Genomic DNA, 15,992 nt, shown 5'->3' with positions numbered 1-15,992 from the left:
CACGAGGGATCATTCCGTTATAATGAGCATTTATCAACTTCTCCAAGACATTCATATAGATAAATCGAGCTAGACTATGGAGGAAAATGTTGACCTAGGGGACTGCAACCTGCCATGTGCAGATTGCAGGTGGTGTATATACTGGTGGGTGGGCCTATACAAAATGTTTTGTATCTAGTAATTTGTTTGCACTAACATGCAGTAATTTCCGGGTTCACCAGAGATTTATGCTCACTCAACTAGCTTTTAAACATCCATACCGGTAATCTAGCTATGGCAATGCCAGACAATAAGGAGTTTCAGATTAGCTGGCAGGTGAACACAGACAATATGTTGATTGATGTGACCTCTTCAAATACTGAAGGAAACTGACCATCCTGACATCTTTTCAGAAGACAATGTTCAAAATGACCTACCTAAATTTAAAATATGTATTTTGACCAAGAAAGGAATAAGAGCAGCAGAATATTGCATTTCAATAAACTATTGGTGGTGTCTATCTATAAGTAGGTATTTTTCATTATTGAGCTATGCTTTGTTAAAGAAAAAAAGCATACTGTTACTGCTGTGGCAGGTACCTTGGCACAGTTCAGTTGGAATTTTGGTGTCCAGTCAATGTTAGTTTGTATAAGGCATAAATGGTCAATGCACCTTCTACGATCACACATGGTACACCTGACAATGCTAGTTTATATGAAGGTATGAATGGTTAAAGCACCTCCTGCAATCACACATTGTACCCCTGTTTGGTTCATAGACTGTGACCATGAGGCTGATGGACAGAATGGCATATGTGAGGGCATTTAGGTCTTTTTCCTGGTACATCTTATGAAGCAGTAAGGTTGGAGCTGGCATTCAAGTCTTTATACCGCTTGGCCTTAGGGAATGTTTGAATGAGTAATGTCAGTTTGCAGGGGAAAATTCAAGATGTTAATTTACCTGATACGGTAAGAAAAAAGTGTTTCAACACAAGGTTGAGGACATTTTGGGATGCTGAACTGTATTTCTGGACTATCTGAATTTGAAGGACGCATTGGCTGAGAAAGAATTTAAGGCTTTCAATATGAAGTAGTAAGTTGTTGTGTGTCCAAGCATTGCTCCAGGTCTCCTGATATATCCTCATTATGTACTAAATCTTCTACGAGTACATATATGGATCCCTGAGAGACACTAAACTACGTAAAGTAAGATTGCCCTATATTATATGATGAATGGAAGTTTCTGTTTTAAAAATCAGAAGCCCAGGTTATGAAATAGCAGGCAAAACATGGAATTGTCATTTATTTGGATAAAGGGAGCATCATATTCAACATTTCCTTTTCAGATAACATTTTAGGGAGGAAAGAATATTTTTCATCATTCCATAGCTACATAGGTTAAGACTAAATAGAATTAGTGTTTTTATATTTACTAAACTGAATAGCTTGTATGACTGTTGTGCGATAGATAGTTATCTGAATTGTGCTTTCGATTGATGCAGGGGTTTTAGGAGGTACTAGTATATTGCCAACCTGGTGAACATTTTGGTTCTACATTTAATTTTGATTGTTATTATCATGATTATGGTCTTAATAATGCATGTGCACATTTTATTGGCGATTGGTGTAATAATTGTTGACCTTGGGGTGCTATGTATTCCATTATAACAATGAATGGTTTTTTTACAAACTGATACACATAGGTTTATATTTATTTACTTATTTTATTAATAATAGCAATCAAATTATAGGTCTGTAGTTGTTATTCTATCAGTCAGGGACAAGTAGAACTGCAGTTCCACACTCACGGATAGCACTCTTGATGTGTTGATTGGGTAATTCATTTCAACATCCGGGGCCTGATTTTAAAAGCGAACAATTGCTCTTACCATATTTTATGAGGTAACAATCTCTCTGCATGCTAATAATCTATAACTCTTTGTCCTATGATTCACCTGAATCTCACTGTCCTGAAATTCTACGGAATTCTGTATGTAGCATCACCTGTTTAATTATAGTGGTTAGGTTCTGAAGCTCATTCTTCCAATGCCATCTTTTTGGACAAACATTCAGCAAACTGTCTCCTCTGAGTTGACCAAGTTTTGTTGAAAAGGGTCTGCTGGCATTCTGGATAATTACTGCTTTCCTAGATAACATGTAACAAAATATATATTTTGGACTAGTCTTGAAATTTTGTATTTTCATTGCTGCACCAGTAATGTCATGAGGTCTTCTTTTTCTCAGCCTTTGTTTAATCAGGATAACCATAAACTAGACATATTTAACGCCTCAAATTTGCATTACAACTTTTAATAAAAACCTAAAATATTTTGCATGATATGGTCACTTTGAAAATCTACACTCGTTTGAGTTATATGTGGAATTATTCTTTTGCATGAGTTAGTTCCAAACTAATATCCTCATCCAGCACCCTCAGATATTGATATAGTAGAAAAATACTTAAACCCAGTCAAACAAATCACAAACACAGACCTACTCATCCACACATGCCATTCATATTTAGGAAATACTTTCTAACAATATGTCCAAATATAGGGATGAATAATGATTACTGGCAGCTTTAGCAAAATAGCAACTAAGAAAGTAAACACAATTGAAAATTAATAACACAAATGTATAAGAACAGTCTGCTTCTTCATATGACCAGATATTCACCAATCATGAAAAATAATCTCACTGACATTCCTCGTAAACTCCTTCACCTCACCCAAGGCATTCTGTTACTTCTAGGAGAGGTATTACCCTAAACTGAAGTCCTTTTGCACAAGCCTGATCAAAAAATATTTAATGATATAGACTACCTGGGGTCTACACAAAGAAATAAGAAGCCAACTTATGCCCAAAACTACAGATTTAACTGCCTGTTAATGTAGATCTCAAAACTTTTAATCAAAAATCAGTCCCTCTCCTGGTTAGCTGCCATATAGGTTAACTCCCACTGGAAATCAAGTTCTGCATTATAGCCAAGTCATCATCTAAAATGATTCCAATACTTTTGTACAGAAACTGGAAATCCTCAACACAAGGACCTTCCTGCATAGAGCATGTGCCATAAAAGATCCCCCTTTAATAGTATCTACAGAAATATTAGAGAATCTGCTAGTTAAAAGTTCACAGGTTCTTGCCTATGTTGCTCCACTGAATGTACGCAGAACCATCCCTTTCAATGTAAAAACAACCACTGATTCATAACTGAGGCACACAATATGAAATGGCCAAATAGAGCCCTTGAGAGATATTGGTTCAAAATCCTAAACACCCCTGTGCCATCTACCATATACTCAGGAGAGGCATGGAGCCACCTGAAGCAGGGCAATAAGCACATATATATATATATATACATGCCCTCATCACTTCTTCAGAGAATCTTTCAGGATATCAATCATAATTTAGAACTTTCTAGTGTCTTAGAAATCCGCAATATATAGCACTATACCATAACACAACAACCGAAGCTCCATCTTGAGCAACAAAATGTACCACCTTAAGAGGAAACCATGCACTCCCTCTGAATCAGGTAATGCAGTGTTACATCTGTTTGCCTTCCTATTGAGAGTTTGTTGTGGTTCTTAAACCAATATTTATTAAGATTCTCCCAACTTTCTAAAAGGCTTCACGTCTAAGTAGTATCTTCAATGTGAGACTCCTGATTGCCTAACTAACCTGGAGCACATTCCCATGGACACTTAAATGTTCTATTATCATTCCAATCCTGCAAAAAGCTGATCCCTGACACCCAAACCCTTTCTATCCCTCCATGTTCAACCTCTCTGCATCACAAACACGCTTAAAACTGTGGTGACTAAACACCCCTGTTTCCACCTAGAGTTCAATATTTGTTAAGTGGTTTATGTATGAGTCCTAGTCTCAACAGGGGAGACAAAGGACACTGCTAAAATGGAGAAGTGCTATTCTCCCAAGATCATGCCCTGGACTGCACTTTGATCCTCTTTGTGTAACACTATAGAGCATAAGGCATCTTTCAACCACAATGCAACACATGCAGGAGTCAATGTAATTACCATAGACTGGTAGTACATGATATTGGTCATTGTATGCGTGCTGTAGGCACAAGGATATGTCTTTTCTTAGAGGATGGATCTCAAGTCCGCCACAGAGTGATAAGCTGTCTTAATGATGATCAAAACTGGATGGAACTGATGTGGTTCAGCATCAACAGACAAAAATACAGGACACTGCTCAGACACTCTCAAATACTTCATACATGGCTGTACACTATGGACCCACTCAAGTCACTGCACTGGCTCCCAGTCCAAGAGCAAACTCAGTTTATGCCATAAGGTGCAGCATTGTAATGTCACAGAGTATCTTTCCAGGATTTTACCAAACTTTAAAGATTCAGAGGTCTACTAAACTTTTGCTTCGTGCTGATCATTCTTTTACACACAATTGATTTAGGATCAGGTTGCACATCCCTCATTGCTCGTCCCAGTGGACCAGCCTTGCTACTGCTTACAGTTTAAGAAATATTTCCAATATTGCTATGATTAAACTAACTAATAGACTCTCCTTGCTTATAAACCCTTGTACTTCTTTTCAGTCAAATGCCTACAACAGTTTTTTCCATTCTAGTGCTTGAATGTATTTGCCCTGCAAAAAGCTTTATCATGATACTCATTGTAGCATTTGAATTATAAAGTCATCTGGGAGTGCAATTACTGCTCTACTCCTCAATGAAAAATGGTGTGCCTCTTCCTCTTAGCTGCATGACAGACGTAACATTGCACACAATTGTATGTACTTATGTTTTTCAAATACATTTGTATTCTCTAGTGAAGCAATTCGCTTGGACATTTACTTGGAAGGAAATTGGAATATCTGTTCTGAAGGACAGGATAGAAATATGACAGAGAAGACCTGTGATAAAATAGAACTTGCAAACAAATATTGCCTTAATATGCTTTGGCTTTCAGTCATGTCATCTGTTACATCAGGGTAAAATAGATTTTGCCATAAAGCAAATTCTTGTAGCAATAGAATTGAACCATGACCAATTAGCTTGTAAGTAGTATCCTTGGCGATATCTATTGTACTGCAGGCAAGAAGAGTTTTGAAAGTAAGTTATTGGTACATATGCAATTTATCATGGCGACCTTTACTCACTAAATGAAATGGTCCTCAAAATAAAGCAGGTAACTTATTGTAGTTTAAATGAGACTGAACATAAATGGATACCAAATCAAAATATTGTTTGTGTCTTAACCAAGTTCCTTTGTGCATTTAGCTTTTCTGCCCCTATTGTAAGACAATCATGTACTGATCCTAGAACAAGAATGGATCTGATGTGGAAGTAACATTGCATTCCAACAGAGATAATATCACCTTGACTTATACTCCTTACTGCAGTCTCTCTACTCACATGTCAGACGCTCTTCAGACACAAGAGATAATGTTTCGAGTTGTAGATCTTCAGCCTTGCATATCTGTGTTAAAACCAAATTTATTAAAGTGTGTGATCCTTTCAATACATTACTGGGAATCTATTGCAAGTGGTGCTCAAACCAATATTAGTCACACACAGCCTTGCATTTTGAAGTATGTGTGTGGGATGCCCTTAATAACTGTTCAGTCCTGAAGGTCCTAGTTGTAGATCCCTTGTGACACTTCCAACAATCTGCAAAATGTGAACCAAATTTGGCAACTGACCATACTCTCCAGGTTTCAATGCATAGTACTTTTGGTATGATTCTAGATAATGTTCCTTTAGGTCATTGCCTAACAGTGATTGTACTACCATTATAAGCACTTCAAAATGTGTCATATTTCTGATCTACCACCAATAAAAGTGTGTTACAGTTATATTCCAGAAAACTCAAGGTCTCGGAGTTATATTACACATCTACCGGAATGGTGCGGCTTCACATGCTGTTCTCTCGTTCATTGACTTAATCTCTGATTACTGGAATCAGCTCCATTAGCAGTCATGTTCTGCATACTCTTAAGAGCTAAGATATTTTACTCTGTGCTTATCTAAAACGTCATATAGATTTTCGTGGTTTCCTTACACTGCTTGAACTCTCTCGAGTTATGTGGTGTGCCTTTTGTATAGGATGCAACAAGGGGTTGTTAAGGGTTCCGAAAATGTACCCAGGTAACCTCAAGTTGCAACCATATGAAGCGTAGCTAGTTCCATGAAGAGCTCTTCCATATTTAAGGAAGAAAGAAATGATATCACCATCTTAGGTGATCTTCCCAAAAAAGCTGCACAAGGTTAAATGGAAGGAGTCTTAGTAAAACTCACTCACTGTCTGTGCTGAATTGGGTACTAGCTGAATTTATACTCAAGCCTGCATTACTCTTTATCGTTCTCCAACTCATAAGTTCTGCAGTGGAAGCTAGTAAATGTGGCAGCCACCAAACTTCAACGAACCATCCGTACTCCCAGTTCACAAGCCAACATAGCAATGTGAGTTAAGTTACCTAAACTGTCTGTAACAAACTGCCTTAATTCAGAGTTTAAATATTCCAACCTTCTATATATGCAAAGTTGCAAACATGAACGGAAATTTCAAGCTGAAGTAAGACATTTTCTGTGTGATTTCTTCATCTCTCCCTTAGTAAAAGTAGGAGTGTGCTAAAGGTTTAGCGAAATATTAATCGTTGATTTACGTTCTTAACATCCTAGCCCATGAAAGGGAGGGACACTCCTACTCAATGCCACACTGTGGGATCATCCCAGAATATTTTCTTTATATCTTCCTATTCTGTCATCTCTAGAGTTTCTTCATTGATTAAATTAATGAAATACTTAATGTTTCTTCCATAATAAGACTGCTTGGTGACTGTTTAGGGATCATTTAGACTTTGATGTGATTGCCACCACTGTGCTGGTGTGGTGAAGGCTGCACCTCTGACACCCCATCCACAGACAGAGCACCAAATATAAAGTTGTTCACTGGTTTGGTGAATCGTTTTCTCCTAAAACAGCACCTCAGTCAAAATTGAGAGCTGCTTCACACCAGAAAATCCATGATGTCAGATACCACATGTCAGACCCAAAGCAGGGACCTGTATTTTGATGTAACATACCTACCATCTGTAAAGCACTGACAGTTTTGTACCAGCATTTGAGGTTTATTTCTGAGCTTTTTCTGATTGGACCTCATGGTTTATGTGGAGGAACCAGACAAGTTCAGCCACACAAGAAAGAAAAGTAAAATCTGCTGAAAGAACTAGTAATCTACTTGTGTGGAAGTAAGTAGTAATCCACTGGTGTGAAAGTAGTAGTCCACTACTGTGCAGATTCTCCTACATCAGTAAGATGGACAGCAGTTATTATCCATAAACCAGGAGTTATTGCCCTAGTGTGAAAAAACAGGATGTAACTGGGTCCCTTTGAAAGTTGGTAGAAGACTGTGCATTACCACGAAATGTAATAAGGAACAGAGAATATGAGAAGCAAAGTGCAAAGGGAGATGTTCAGAAGTATCACATGGACACAGCAGGTCTAGTAGGGAGCATGAAGGAGAAGTGGTCTCCTCAGAAAGTACTGTCAAAAGAGTTAGAGCCAAAAGGGAAAGGAAACAATCAGGAATGAAAAGATCAGGAGTAAGAAGCTGTCCAGGTTTACTTGTTCCTAAGGCATTCCGAAGGCATCCAAGGCCAAGCTGGAGCATTCTCTTTCAGTCCCAACCTGCCTGGAATAGCTGTACTTGATGCCGGAGTACCACAGTCCCTACCTGACCCCTTTAAGATGTTGAGTCTCCCCAAAAAAGGAAGAGGATGTGGCCTAACAGCTAGAGTGGTTGACCTTGAAGCTGGGGAACCATTTTTGAGTCTTGGCAGGGACGCTCAACATCCTGTGATTCTGGGCAAATCCCTTAATTTCCCTGTGCCTAACAAAAATGAATGTGTTCACCTGTCACGCAACTGGTGCTCATGTAAAGCGCTCTGATACCTTCAGGTCTAGTATGCCCAATATAAAACTCCCCCCTCCCACAAAAAAGAATCTGTGATGGAGCACACTGCTGGCCTTGTTGCCCATTTAAGGTGACCCTGACATGTATCCCTTTACACTTCTTCTCTGTCTGACAGGGGCTCAACTTTACATGTAGACTGATAACCCCCAGGTTATTTTCTAGCTGTACAAAACCCTGGTTTGTCAAATAAGCCAGTACCATGTAGGACATGCGATTCAACTTCCCTAAACTCAATTCAGGTAAAAAAGAGTTTTTATACATACATAAACTGGACAGTGGACCAACTTTTGACTAGCAATAGGCACCAAACTCAGAAAATATACCAATATATTGACAAGAAACAAAAATACTCCTGTGTGCAAAACCGCAACAACGCCTTCTGTCCAAAGGCACCACCCCGTCCCTCAGGGTCGATAGTACAAATAAGATTGTATTGAGGTTGCAGCACTTTTCAACTATATACAATCAAATAGTCCATATTAGATCCATCGAATGATTGAATTTCTTTCTTTATTGTTTATTTATAAAACGCGTTTCGTTCTCAAAGAGAACTTCTTCAGGGTGTTTGTAGTTTCCACGGAATGTTGGATGTAATATTTAAGACAATACAATCCTTGTCCAATATAACCTAATCGTCCAATACTTCTGAATCATCTTGTAGGTTGAAAATGCTGTAGTTATTCAAAGATCAATATTGATATCCTCTATAATGAAGTGATATGATAATCACTATAAATTCTCTAATCTATATCTACATCAGGAACAGTGCCTATAGATGGGGCATTGTTGTTCCTCTCGATCTCCCGGCATAACAGATCCCGCCCGTGTTTCTCAACACCCTTGATGTTTCCTTTTGAAACAAGTTAGTCTGGTTACCCAAGACTGGTCAATTCCCTCTGCCAGCAAAATTCCGACCTAGCCTGGGTATCTGTATTGATACAAATCTATCTCTGGATAACTAGGCTGCTAAGGTTACCAACTTCTGCCTTCTTCAACTCAAGACTCTGAAGTAAATGTTCCTATCATTGACCAACACTATCACTGTTCGTCTAATGTCATATTCCAGTGCCTGCTGGACCGTAGTAACTCCAACTACCTGCTTGCCTCAATGAAGTTCCTTCATCAACTACATTTAGTAGAGAATGCAGCAGCATAACCACAGAACTGCCTGGATGGCAACATGCACCTGGATTGAAGTCTGTACAGTGGTTGTCCATTGGCAGTATGGTCTGTTTTAAGGCTAGGCTAGTTTTATCATACATAAAGTAATCTATGCGAACACCTACATTCCTTGCCTCCAACCTGGAATGGAACAGTCCTTGATGATGTTTTACACTCCACAAATCAATCTCTTTTCTATGTACCTAAAACAAAATCAGAGAATTGCAACAGGTATCTGTGCTGCTGCCTGTTGTTGGTTTGCCCTACCATCATCTGTGCATTTTGAAACTCAGGGGCATATTTATAATGAAGTGGTGGAGCGTGGCGTTAGCCTCGCTCAACCACTTCATTGCCGCTTAATCCAGCACACATAGAAGTTGCAAAATGTCATTTTTTTTTTGATTGTTTATGTGCAGGAAGGGTCACCTTACTGCACATATACAATCAATGGCATTTTGCTGTTTCTATGTGTTCTGCACAATACAGCACACAAGGGAGCAGCAAAAACAAGGAAAATAAAGAACTTCTCCTCATTTCACCTGTTTAAGACCAGGTTTTCCCTGGGCTTAATGTTGCCGCTGCCTCCTATTTATGCCACCTTTGTGAATAGGAGCAGAGTCAAAATCAATGGGTGTTATGGTGGAACGCCCGCTGCAACACCTATTGCCCACCCTTTTCACGCTAAGTACAACATGAAAGGGTGCCTTATCTACAAGGCAACGTTAAGCCACTTTAAGTGGCTTAACGCTGGATTGTAAATAAGGGAAACCTCTATTGCCACCACAAAATCACTAAAAGTGACATTGTGATGGCAATAGCGGCTTGTAAATATGCCCCACAATTGCTTCGATTAACCTGGTTGTCTTTCTGCTAATTCCTTGTGTTTTTCTGCTCTCCGCAACCTCTTTCTTAATTTGCTTTATTAGCTATGAGACTATTCTATAGTTACTTGCATTATTTATCTACCGAGCCACAGTGCTTTGTCTACATGGCTGTTTAGAAATAAACATAATATAGTAATAACACACAAGTTAGATCTAGAGTTTGTGTCATCCACAAACTGACTTTCTATTCCAGGCGCATGCGGCTTATGCCGAGATTTATTTCTGGTACAAGGGCATAGAACCCAATTCATGATACTGACAGAAAGTGATTGGAAATATCAGACCAAGAGTACTTCTACAGTCTGATAAAAACAAAGTCTAACAAATAATCTATGAAGAAAATAATTTGAGTGCATGGCACACTGCTATGGCAAACATACCGACCACTCAGGGCACAACCAAATAGGGACGGCTTCCCCGCTAAGGTGGAGGCACGTCGTCCCATTGCATTGTTTTATTTTTAGTATTGCAGTTGCAGTGCAGTGCAGCCTGGCTGTTAGGGCAGGTTGGGGCTGGACTTCTGTGACGTCGAGGCCGGAGGAGGAGTAGTGGCTGCACCGTAAGTGTGCATGATGGTTTGGTCGGCCAAATGGTCATGCGTACATTGCATTTTCTCCACCCAGGCTGCATAACAGCCTGAGTAGAGAACATGCCCAGCCTCCCAGTTCCTCTGTTGTTCGGTGCTCAGACCAATCACAACGTTGCTGTAAGGCAGCGTTGTGATTGGTCAGGGGATTCTGGGAGGCTGTGTGCTTTTGGGTTCCTGCTGGAGGAGAGTTGGCGTCTGGCGACGACCAGAAAAGTTTTGTTTTCTTTTGTAATTTTTTTCCCTAGGCCGCCATTCCCTACCAGCCCCCACTGCAACCAAAACCATTTAACTTTCCGAAAACTCTGCACAACCAGCATGTTGCTGGTTAGTAACCTGCTAAAGAATAAGAGTGTCTAACTTCTTAGGGCGACAAACCCTGCCAGATTTTTAAGATGTCTATTTATCATAAACTGATGAAAGCCCCATCTAAATTGGAGTCTTTGATAGCAGTGGTCGACAATATCTGAAAAAGCTCCGCCGTCCTAGACCTGCTATGAACACTCCTGCTATAGAATGACATTCCACTGTTTGAGGCAAGAAGGCACCGCTAAGTGGCCAGAAAGGCTTAGTTTGCCTACCTGGCAACTGAAAAGACTTGATATCCATTTTCAGAGTCTGGGCATATTCCCCCCCATCTTATAGTAAGCCAAGAGGAGATGAAACCTAATTCCTTTGAGATCCTACAGCAACCATTATCTTCTCCAGTGCACCAGTGTCTGTTTAGTTCAATTACATCTGTTGCATCTGCAGTTCTTGAAGACTCCTGAAGTGGTCTTGAGACAATGTGTCAGCACTTTACTGATCTCATCCCTTTCTAAGGAAGTACATGGGGCCTGATTAGGATGATGGTCTTCCTGTCTGGAATGGGACCGCCCTACTAGCTGTAGGCAGAATCGCCATAGGGATTACGATGCGACCGCCTTCAAGGAGGTCGCAATGTTTATGTTTTGTAATGCAGCTTGTGCTGCAGGCTGCAAGCACATGCTGTAGTACAAAAGATACACATTTTGCATGTCCCTGCACTACGGGGCAGGCACTATGCGGTGCTTGCCACATGGTGCAGGGATATGTAGGGGAACACCATAGGTGCCCCCCAGAACCCAAGGCTGTAAGCAAGGGGAACCCGCTAGGGGCCCCAAAAGTCCCTTTCCATCTGCCTTTTCATGGCGGGTTAACCGCCATGAAACGGGCAGCGGAAAGGGATTTTGTAATCCCTACTGCAGTGCCTGAGCACGTATGCCACTGTTGTAGGGATTCAAGTCCCTCCGATGCACCAACGGGCTCCTTGACCATCCGCCTGCCATTGTAATATGGGTCGCGGTCAAGAGGAATCTGATGGCAGTGGGACTGCCAACGACAGGCTGACGGTGGGGTCCCACCACCATCATAATCAGGCCCATAGTTATCTTGTTGTCATTGGAAAACCAATCCCATTAGCCGGCTATGGTGAAGAATAACGGGTAGTACATTTTATTTTATATTTTATTCTGACACAGTTAACAGGTATATTCCTTCTTTTGTAAGGAAAATGTCGTCATTAACAGAAAAATCTGTGTTGTTTGGTTAATAACAACTGAAAAACATGTATTACTTTTACATATATTGTTTTGCAGCGTGCTAGACCTAAACGCATTTGAACGGCAGAACAAAGCCGAAGGCCTCGGCATGGTAACAGAAGAGGGATCAGGTATTATCTTAATTAAACTTTCTGTTCTGATTGGTTGATGAAAGGGAAGTGCATGCTATGAGGATTAGCAAGCAACACAATAAATTATTACTTATATCATTTGCAGGTAGCCCAGCTGCAGTCAGTGCACTCTTATTGGGTTACATGTTTATGATCACTTTTAAGAACAGTCAGAAAAAGTGGGTGCGGAGTTTCTGCCATGTAAACATGTATATATGCTTAGACGTATTGCCACACTCAGGTAGTTAAAAACCCTTTTAAGTAAGCGTTCCCTCCAAACTAACAGAGCTGCTTTGACATTGTTGGAGAATTCAAATGCTTAGACCAAAGATTTACAGAAACAAATCTTTTAAGGCAGAGGTATTTTCTACCATTTACAGACCTGATGTTTTTTGTAAATCTAGACAGGTAAACTTATTTGACCCTTTGATTTAGAGCCTGCCTCAGTTTTCTGCCTGCAGTAGTAACTACCAGTTCTTTGTCTTTTTCCTGTTTTGTTGCTTAAAAATGGAAGGTGTCCTGAGGCTAAAAATATTGTTTGTCGCCCTCCCCACAGTCTCCATTTGTCTCTTTTCCAAAATGTCAGTATTATACAATGTAGAAGTACCCTGTAATAAATGAAAAACAGTCTGTGTTTCTGCCCAAAAACCCTGACTTCTGATACCCAGTGTATTTTGTACTTCATGTATGTAGTCTTTGCCCATCTTCATTCATGTATGTCCCGTGTCACTCACTGAAATCCAATATGTCTGCCACCACCACTAAGCAGACAAACAAAAATATCATATGAGCATGCATTGAAATGTGGGGTTGATGATGAAGATTTGGGAGATGCTGTCGCTCATGGACTCTTTGCCAAGTAGGATATTCTTTCAGGGATGGATTGCATTAGCAGACAATGCCCTGCATTCCTAGGCTTATTTCCTAAATAAACTCATGACTCTTTGCATAGCGGATGGAAAGCAGTTAATAGTATCTGCATCTTAGGTGGTATTAAACTAGGGTTTTAACCACTGTGCCTATGGGTTGGCCTTTTCTAACCTAAGTGAGAGACATGAGGTAGGGGCTGTACCAAGCCCTAGAATGCCCAACACAAGATGCTGGTGATGCAGATAGCAGAGCATCCCAGTTTCTTTGATTATGATCCATCTCCCAGATAAGGTTGACTAGCAATCTATGTGCCGAACTGGAATTTATTGATACATGTTATATGTTGTGAGGTGAAAACAGACTCATCCATGGCTTCCCAATGTATCTGCTAAAATGATCGGCTCAGTGATAATGAAAAAGATCATGGCATATAAGTATATCATGCCCAGTGATCCTCCCAGAATACTCCAGGTCTCAGGATACATGATCATATTCATCAGACATAGGTTGGTCCAGATAATCGTGGAACAGCTTTGTCTCGCTTAATTGTATTGGGCATTGTAATAAATAGTTTCAGTGTCAGGCATTTTTCAGACATGGCTGAAAATATAATCATTTATACATAGACAATATTAAGAAATGATCCTCCATGTTTTTCCAGTAAAAGTGTTTAATTGATAGACAATGTAACTTAGCTACTTACATTGCGTTGATACAGAAAATGGACTGTCTACCAAGTTCAACGCTATTTTATTTGTACCAAAACCTAAAAAGTAGTATATCATACCTTTTTATTGATCCATTCAACTGGGCCTTAAAATGAAAATGTTGTAGACTTGTAAAGCGCACAGCTACCCCAGCAACGGGGTGTCCCGGCGCTGTAGACCGCTGGGGAACCCGTCCTGGCTATCCCTGTGAGATGGTCCCTTTCTGGGTAAGCAAAGACTATTGGCTAAGGTACCACATCCAAGCAGTATTTCATTCATCTATTATATAGCATAATCTTTGGGAATGCAAAAATCTCTGACTGTGCCACATACATGTTTTGTTGCTCTGCTGCCTAATTGAGTGACCTGCTAAGCTATCGTGTTACTCATTAATGATCACATGCAGTATTAGAAAAATCTCTCTCGTCATACTTTCCTCTGAAAAAATCATTCCTAACTGGTTGGGCTTCTAAATATAAATAATTTCTTACATCCATTTAATTAACTTGATTGTCGGTTTTATAAAGTTTTCAAGATTTTATATGTGTGTGTATATATAAATATATATATATATGTATACACACACAAATACACGCACAAACATCTTGCCGTCTTGCAGGTGGGTCTAAGGCCAAAGAATATGTATATGTATATGAGTGGGTCTAGAGTCAAAGAATATATATATATCAAGATCGCGAGTAGGGGGCCCCCGTTATAGTTAGTTGAGATAACTATAACTCGCGCGACCGCCACTCTATCACAAGGATGATGTCATCAGTGATGTCATGAGGGATGCCACTGACCATGTCGTGAGTGATGTAATATGTGACGTCATGAGCGGAGGATTGCGGGCGCGCGAGTTATAGTTATCTCAACTAACTATAACGGGGGAATTTCATTGGTTTTTTACGAGTGAAATGTCCACCTAACTATAACATGTGTGAAACCTATTGTTTTTTAAGTGAATTTGCAGGTTTTTTAAATGCTAATTCCTAACTATAACGTGTGTGAAACCTGTGGTTATTTCAGTGAATATATATATATGTATATATCTGCGTGATATATATATATACATATATTCACTTAAAAAACCATAGGTTTCACACATGTTATAGTTAGCTGGGCATTTTCCTCATGAAAAACCAATGAAATTCCCCCGTTATAGTTAGTGCAGGCAACTATAACTCACGCGACCGTAATCCGCTGCTGATGATGTCAGATATTACATCACTGTATTTACACATTTATATACCCATGTCTTCTTCCTTTTTTTTTTAGCTATACATATATTTATTTATTTTTTTCAGAAATACACATATGTCATCAGTGATGTAATATCTGACGTCATCAGCAGCGGATTACGGTCGCGTGAGTTATAGTTGCCTGCACTAACTATAACGGGGGAATTTCATTGGTTTTTCATGAGGAAAATGCCCAGCTAACTATAACATTTGTGAAACCTATGGTTTTTTAAGTGAATTTGCAAGGTTTTTTAAATGCTAATTCCTAACTATAACGTGTGTGAAACCTATGGTTTTTTCAGTGAATTTGTACGTTTTTTTAAATGCTAGGTTACTTTACGCCGTTCGTGCCGTGCGCGCACCGTGCGCTTCGCGCACGGTGCGCGCACGGTGGGCACGCGGTGCGCTTTGCGCATCGCGCGCCCACTTCACGCAGTTCGTTCCGTGCACGCATGGTGAGCACGCGGTGCGCTTTGCGCACCTCGCGCCCACTGTACGCAGTTAGTGCCATGCACGCACGGTGCACTTTGCGCACCGTGCACGCACGGTGGGCACACAGTGCGCTACGCGCACCGCGCGCCCACGTTACGCTTAATGGGCCATGTACGCACGGTGCACTTCGCGCACCGTCCGCACAAGGAGAACACAAGATACGCTTTGTTGTGAAGGGTTTTGGTATAAACTGTTAATCATCTTCTAAGCCATGCACACAAACTTCGCTGCGCGCAGCGTGTGCACACGGGGGGATTGACATTGCGATTTTATTTTAAAGCGTTTATACCGTGCGCGCACGCTGCGCGAACCTCGGGGAATTTTTTTGATTTCTATAGTGCGCGCACGCTTCGCGCACTCTGCGATTTACCGAAAAAAATTACATTTTTTTATTGCCCTTGGGGGACCTCCTGGGACCCCTT

General features: G+C 40.3%; 1 protein-coding gene across 1 annotated transcript in view; it reads left to right on the top strand.

The window, feature by feature from the left end:
- RYR2 (ryanodine receptor 2) overlaps nucleotides 1-15,992 on the top strand; it is a 3,458,987-nt gene that overhangs the window by 2,965,575 nt on the left and 477,420 nt on the right. Inside the window, exon 82 of the mRNA XM_085612346.1 lies at nucleotides 12,187-12,260. Within this exon, the coding sequence (XP_085468472.1) occupies nucleotides 12,187-12,260 (74 nt within the window). The remainder of the gene's footprint in view (nucleotides 1-12,186; nucleotides 12,261-15,992) is intronic.

The sequence above is a fragment of the Triturus cristatus genome, chromosome 6 (genome assembly GCF_964204655.1).
Source record: "Triturus cristatus chromosome 6, aTriCri1.1, whole genome shotgun sequence".
NCBI classification, from domain to species: Eukaryota; Metazoa; Chordata; class Amphibia; order Caudata; family Salamandridae; genus Triturus; species Triturus cristatus.
Note: the sequence above shows the minus strand (reverse complement) of the source record. Positions and strands in the feature narration are given on the sequence as shown.